At 35.2% G+C, this 7,811-nt stretch overlaps 1 protein-coding gene across 1 annotated transcript in view; it reads left to right on the top strand.

Annotated features, from left to right (window-relative positions):
* Positions 1 to 5,692: 5,692 nt before the first annotated feature.
* The window catches only part of LOC121113861 (protein arginine methyltransferase NDUFAF7, mitochondrial-like), a 28,384-nt gene continuing 26,265 nt past the window's right edge, over positions 5,693 to 7,811 (top strand). Inside the window, exon 1 of the mRNA XM_071894148.1 lies at positions 5,693 to 5,752. Within this exon, the coding sequence (XP_071750249.1) occupies positions 5,693 to 5,752 (60 nt within the window). The remainder of the gene's footprint in view (positions 5,753 to 7,811) is intronic.

Raw genomic sequence — 7,811 nt, 5'->3', positions numbered from 1 at the left:
AAATTGTGGATTTTTTTTTTTTTTTTTCAATACCAGACCGTCAAAAATATTTTGAATACCTTTTATAACAAGTCTCTAGAATAAATATTAACAAAAATGGAGCAAAGAAGGCAAGAAGTGGCTCGTTTAGTACGCAACGGATTTAATCATTCTGATAATTTAAAGACCTTTAATATCTGCAAAACTACCATCTGGAGGGACAAGGTTAAGTTCAACAATGGTGAAAACATCAGTGATTGTCATAGAATCAGAAGAACGAACAAATTAAACCCTGAAAGGATATAATTTGAATAGGACCTGAGGTTACACAGAAAACGAATTATGTTCATCTCAGATGAGAAGACATTTACAGTGGATCTCGTGTACAATAAAAAAAATTAGCGTGTCCCAAAATTATGTTCTCTAATAACTAATATATTATCTAGCATTTCATTTTAAACCGCTGGGTGGCAATAATTGTTCAACATTCATTATGACCCATGACTTTTGACGACCGGTAAGAAGATTTTCTTTTTTCTTTTTTTCAGATTTTTATTCAAAACAAGCAAAAGATGAGTTGTTTCTTATTGGAAACATTGATGGAATCATTTCAAGGAAGAAGATGTCAAAAAAAAAATGGAATTATTTTGGACTGATGTTGTTAAGTATAAATCACTGTATTATAAAAAATCTAAAATCTAAACACTTTGTAAAATAATTAGAGAATATCCCTAAAAAAGAGGTGGCTACCAATATTAACAATTGAAGACGAATCACAGTGCTCAATGAGAAATATTGCATGCCTTTTGGGTGTTCTTGCCAATAAAATAAAAGCAATTTTAAACTCAAAACTCTGAGGTTCAATTAACTAAACGAATTGTGGTAATATGAAATGAGGTCTGGTTTGAAGCTCAACTATAAAAAACTAGTTGATCTTCCTATAGGTAAATGCAGTCCTAGTAAAGATATTGAAAGTGTCAGCTGTTCAATAAAGAACACTGCTGTAATATTGGGAATTACATATAAAGGATACAAAAGGTGCCTCTAATTCAACATGGACATTCCTAAAAAAGTATGTGAGTTCTTCCATTTACCAATGGAGAAGTTTCAATCTTCAAAAGAGGGTTGACCTCTATAATTTCCTAATCGTTCCTAAGATACCCTTAGAAGGCAACAGCTATTCCCTGGATCATCTCTTCTTTTAAGAATATTGCTCAAAATCTATTAAAAAAAATATAATTAACCTTTCAAAAATTCCAGGGTCTGAGAGGCGAGTTACAATACAGGGTGTAGAAAAAAATGTTTATTTATATATGTAACTTCTTTAAACGAAAAAAGGATTTTTGCGGATTAAAAAAAATCAAAGGGAATATCAACTTCTACAAAAATAAACAATAACAATGTATAAACCTTATTTAGTTATATAGGAAGACAAAATATCCTTGAGGCAAAATGACTTTAAGGTGAAATGGTTTGAGCAAAATGACTTTAAGGTGAAATGGTTTGAGCAAAATAATTGAAGACAAAATACCTCGCACTCTAATATCCATTAAAATCTTGGGAATTTGTTAAATAACATATATATATATATTAATTAATCACCATTACTTCTTATCACTGGAATAAGTTCATAGGAAGATAACAGATTGTTCTACTAATTTCAACTTTTATCTGCTTTTCCTCAAAATTATAAAAGATCTCCATGACTACAAACACAAAAACATCTCATGCAAAATACTTCAAAACATAATTTCTAGAACTGTGTTAGTTCATTATCAATCTATATAAGTATCAACTGTCATTTTTTAGTTTATTTTCCCCTTATCGTTGTCGTGAACGTTGATTCATTAAATTAATATTAACTCTTGTTAAAATGTGAACGTCTCAACAAATAATTAAAGAATAATACTTCCATATTTGGAAGTATTAGCTAAAAAGGATTTCTTTCTTAGAGAAAAGTTGTAAGGTACAATAAAGGTTAAAAAAATAGATCGAAAATTAATTCCATCCGACATGGATGATTTTCAATCCATAGACCATATATACCTCAAGAATATAAAGAAAAATAATCAGAAAGAGTTATGAAGTATTGGGATATTAAAAGAAAATTTGTCTTCCTGAAAATCATCTGGATGAATATATGTTACATATATATCAATGTTCCTTTAATTGGTCAAATGGAGTTGTACTGATTAAGTACAAATAAATATTAAAGTATTAAACTTACTTCATTTAACCTAGAAATCTTCTTTGAAGTCCATATATGTAGATAATGTAAATTTCCTTCTATAGGAATGACCGAGGCACAAACTTACGCACATTGAGTTCAAAAGAACAATTTTTCTGCTAAGTATTTCAATTAGGATATTTGCCTAGTGCCATAACAACACGAGGCATTATAGGACCAAGCTCTCCCAAACGATGATTGTGGTCACAGCTAAAATATAAGCATGATTTGTTTATATTAAATATGAAAACAGCAGAATTGTTTCCACATTTTAAATGATTTTGCTTAACAATCGTTTATATTTAATGTGCCACCTAGAGATGTGACAACTGAGAGGTATAATAACAACAAAAGTATTAAACAAATTGTATTTTCAAAAATACACTAAGTTGGGAAAAATTAATTTCGTATTTCCTGGTCTTACTATAATAACTAAACATATCTTGTTCATTAATGGTCACATCAGATTATATGTACGACAAGACATTATAAAGGTGTGAGTATATACTATAAACGCTTTTCGGACAGTATTGCGCTTGTCTTCTTCAGTCGGGAATTATCGTGCGTCGACTATGGAGCTCTCAAAGGAAATAAATTAGCCAATTTTACATTTTTCCTACCTGAAAAGGAAAAATGCGTCGAACGCGACCAAGAAAATTTGCGATGTATACTGGGCCAATACTCTTTTAGTTCGTGTTGCACAAAAGTGGTACAAGCAATATTTCCCCCGGTCAATTCTGCACTCAAATGGGAGCAAATCGACCATCTGAAGCTGCCAATCGAACAGAATCGGCCAGCATTCGTGAATAGGAGTCAATAAAGTATCACCAGGATAATACGAGGCTACATACATGTTTGATCACCTCCAGAAGCTTAAGGAGCTCGTATAGCAAATTCTTATGCATCTACCCTACAGTCTAGAACTGGCACCAAGTACTTGTCTATGGTACATGGGTTTGGGGTACAAATTTGACCGAAATAGAAAACTGTGAAAATTGGTTGTCAGAGTTTTTTTACAAATAGGTACAAGGGCTTATACAAGAACAGCATTATGAAGTTAGTTTCTTGTTGGAAACCAGTTATGGAACAGGGGCAAACCGGCCCGTGCAGAACTATTTACCGATTTTTGTTCAGAACATATCGCGGACAATAATGACATTTCGAATTACTTGAGAAAAAATTTATTCATATATCTTTAGAATAATAAAATAGTTTCTTATCAGATTTAATCAATGTAGCCACCATTTGACTCAATGACACTGGTCAGGCGACGTCTGAAGCTGTCACAGACTTGCTGGATGTAATCGGGGTCCATGGAGGCCCAGGCCTTGTTGACAGCAGCCTTTAAGGCATTTATGTTCTTGTGTCGTTTTTTGCAGGCCTTGGTCTCCACGTGCGCCTAGATAGAGAAGTCTTGTGGGTTCAGATCTGGACTCTGGGGGGCCAGTAGTCCTTGGGCCAAAAGTTCATGTTGTCCTTGAGCCACTCCTGAGCTTTCTTGGAAGCGTGGGCGGATGTTCCATCTTGTTGAAAACCCCAAGGAGAGTTGCCGACTATGGATTTGATCCACGGAAGAACCTTGGACGCCAGAATCTTCACATAATCCTCCGCTGTTAATCTGTAGCCAGTGGGGAACCATACCGGTTTCATGGCCTTCCCGTTGGAGGCCACGAGACCCAACATCATCACCGAAGCAGGGTGCTTTGTTGTTGCCACATAGTGGTGCTTATCTTGCACATCTCCAAAGCTCACAACACGGTCATTTTGCCTGTTGAAAACAGGATCGACTGTAAAAGTTTTCTCATCTGAAAAAATGATGATGTGTCCAGATGAGCTCTTGATATCATTCAAGATTTTCTTGGCACACTCAAGTCTGACTTCTCGCTGACGTTCAGTTAGCAGAGGGCGTTCAGTACGCCTCAGGGACTTTCCCCCAGACCTTTTCAATGCCCTTGAAACAGTTGATCTCGACGTTCCCATCTTTCTGGCTATGTCGGCAATGGACCTGTTGGGATTCCTCTTGAGCATTGTCTTTACTTGCCTTGTTGAGACAGTGGGATTCCTTCCAGCCCCAGGGGAATGCTTGAGATCACCCACAGCCTCCAAGCGCTTGGAAACGTTGTAAATTGTCTTCAATGAGGCCCCAACCTGTTCCTTAATGTTGTTATGAGGCACTCCAGATCGGAGAAGGGCTGCAATTTCGATCCTCTTTGTTTCCTGATTGGACATGGTCTCACGTGTGGAAGTTGTTACGCTCTCACAGGAAGGATTTTTGTTTATTTTAACAGTAAAAATACGAAACCATCAGATTGGTTGCCACAAAACCTCTTAAAAAGTATATTTATATCATATTTAAATAATTTTGCACGGCCCGGTACTTGGCTTAAATCGGGTAATTGTAACTCTTCTTATAAAGCATGAAATAAAGCGCAAAATACAAAAATATTATTTCCCCAACCTAATATTTGTATAATTGTATCTTCTTATAAAAACCAAGCTCATAACAAATTAAGAGTTAATTTATATGAATGCCATACCATGCTAGTCAACTAGGCAAGAAAAAACAATAATCCTAGAATTGGGAGAACCCCTCTTTGAATATATGTCTGGTTACAAGATTTTATTTGCATATAGGTGGCTGATGGAAAATTATAATATGTTTAGACTTGTAAAATTTTACTACTTAAGGTAAGGTTAGAGATGAAAATGAGTTCACGTACAGACGATGGAGATTGGTAATATCACTTATTAATTTACTATTACATATATTTTTTAAAGTTACATATAAAATTTACTTTAGGGGTATATATAAGATACTTTTATTCAAGGTGTTCTGCATATTGGTCAAGGACTTTTTCCACACACCCCTGAAAATGAAAACTCCCTAGCTACCTCTACAAGATTAACATTCTTGGCTACTGAGGTGATGGATTGTTCTATAGAGATAATATTGTAATGCTGAGCCCTGCAGGCACTGTCTTTCAACCTTCTTTGAAGATAGTAATCACATAGATTTAAATCTGGGGAGTTGGGTGACCATACCTCTGATGCCCAAAAGTGATTTACATATATTTGTCTTCAACCATTCAAATTTTTTTTCGGGGATTGTGGGCTTGCACAATGTCTTGCTGGAATGCCATCTTGAGTAACGTTGGTTTGTAGGACATCCATCTAAACATTTTGGTTGATTCTGAGCCCAGCACTAAAAAAGTAAGGATCCATAGCATGGCCTTCACTGTGGATGAGACCCAATGTCATAATAGCAGCCATATTTTTGCTTCTGAATACAGCAGGGACTTTGTGAGCATCTATGTAGATCCACCTATAATTTTGCCTGTTAAATGATCGATCTAAAGTGAAGAGCTTTTTATCAGAAAAGAAACAAAAGTAACCACCAGTGGACTTTAGAGAGGAAGTAAGTCTCTTTCCATAGATCCTTCTGTCGGTCTTCATTGGATCATTGAACAGAGTGCGATGCTTTACGTGATGATAGGAAAGGCTAAGGGCATTAGTAATAACTCGGAAGATGTTTTGGTTGCTCATGTGGTAATTTTTTATCAGCTGACTCATTGGAGAACCTGGGGATGGTGTTACCGACCGTTTGAGTTACGCCAATAATCGTGGAGTGCGTTTCTTATCTGTCTGAGCCTTATATTTCTTCATGTTAGCATTGCCAGATTGTTTAAATCTGTCTATAATACGATGGGCAGTTCGATTGTAGAAATTTAGGGGCTTTTCAATGTCCATTGTTTCGTGGTCCTAGTGGTAGAGTATATTTTTTGCTCTATGTCATATTTATGAATTATTTTTAAAAAACCCACATTAAGATCAAATTGTAAACATCGGATAATCAATCTTATAATATTTGTGAGTTTGAGTCATGATTAAGATTTTAAATGGTGATTTAGGAGGAGGACAATTTATCTGAAATGCACTGTTTGTTAGTTATCAACGTCAGATGAAGCCATGAAAGTCCATAAAGGAAATTATAAGCCCCATTGTGTTTCAAAAACAATCCAAAAATTTGTCAATGTCATCTTGGTATAAGAATTGGTCTCATAATTTTTTTTTTTTTTTTGCTTTTACCTTGCTCTTATGATTTAATCTTTCTTTCTTGAAAGATAATCTTATTTTTTAACATTACACATATTCAGTTTGACTCTGTTACATAACGTATTTTTAAGTGAGGCCTATTCTCACAGGATGAATGGGGAGAGAAATGTAGCTGATTATACGATGACAATTTTCTTCAATATACATATACATATATTGGGCTGGAGAAAAGTAAATACGTATTTCTGCCCTATTTTTTAAACTGAGTATGTCTTGTTCATTTTTAATCACATCGGATCATCCGATATAGTGTTGTAAAAGGTATGAGTATATACTAAAAAATAAACTTCAGACAGTATTGTGCTTGGACGATACAGTCGTCAATTCTCGTGCGTCGAGTATGAAGGTCTCAACTGAATTCGCAATATATTACATTTTTACTACCTGAAAGGAGAAAAATGCGTCGAAAGTGAGCAAGAACATTTGCAATGTATACGGAGCCGAGACTCTTTCGGTTCGTCTTGTACAACAGTGGGTTGAGATATTGACTGCCATTTTACAGCGAGGAAAGTGTTACTGTGGGTTTGGTGGTATTGGCAGTGAATGATCTACCATGAGCTGCTCCCCTGAAGCCAAACGCTCAATTTTGCCCTCTACTATGAACAACACGACCGTTTAGACATGGCAATCGAACAAAAGCACCCAGCATTAGTGAATAGGAGAGAAATCGGGTTTTATCAAGACAAGAGCAGGCTGCACGCATATTTGATAACGCGCCAGACGCTCCAGGAGCTCAGCTGGGAAGTTATTATGTATCCACCCTAAAGTCCGGAGCCGGCATCAAGTGATTTCCACCTGTTCATGTATGCGATCAACACTCTTGGAGGTACAAATTGGGCCTAACTAGAGACAAAAAATTGGAAAATTGGGCGTCCGATTTTGACACGGTCTTTCATGAGAAGTGCATTATTTAGTTTGATTCTCATTAGCAACAAGTTATCAAACAGAACAGAGCATACATGGATTAAATCCGATTATTGTAACACTTCTTATAAAGAATTGAAATAATGTGAAAAATACGAAATTACTTTTTCTCCAACCTGTTACATTTGTACAAAAAACGCATCAAAAGTTGTAATCAAGTCTTTGCAATTTTGTTTTCTTATTATAAGTAGAAAATATGGAATGATATCACCATTACCTTCTTATTGATTGGTATCTAGATTGGATAATAACATATCCTTATATGTACATATAAGCCCAAATATGGTCATTGGGCAACCACTCCCAGTAACATTTTTATCACATATGTTAAAGTTTCTAGTAACCATGATTTATGAGAGTATTTTTGATCGAATCTGTCTAGCTGACGTCTCATTACTCAAATTAAAGATATGTGATTTATATTCAGTAAACTCTCATTTTAGTCTGCAGAACTTGTGCATTGGTTTACAAAATTATTTGAAACACAAATATCTTCAAAAATAATGATGTGATCAGAATTGGTAGTGTACAAAGTTTCTTAATTTGTAAAAATCGAGTAATTGGAGCC

The sequence above is a fragment of the Lepeophtheirus salmonis genome, chromosome 2, assembly GCF_016086655.4.
Source record: "Lepeophtheirus salmonis chromosome 2, UVic_Lsal_1.4, whole genome shotgun sequence".
Classification (NCBI taxonomy): Eukaryota; Metazoa; Arthropoda; class Copepoda; order Siphonostomatoida; family Caligidae; genus Lepeophtheirus; species Lepeophtheirus salmonis.
Note: the sequence above shows the minus strand (reverse complement) of the source record. Positions and strands in the feature narration are given on the sequence as shown.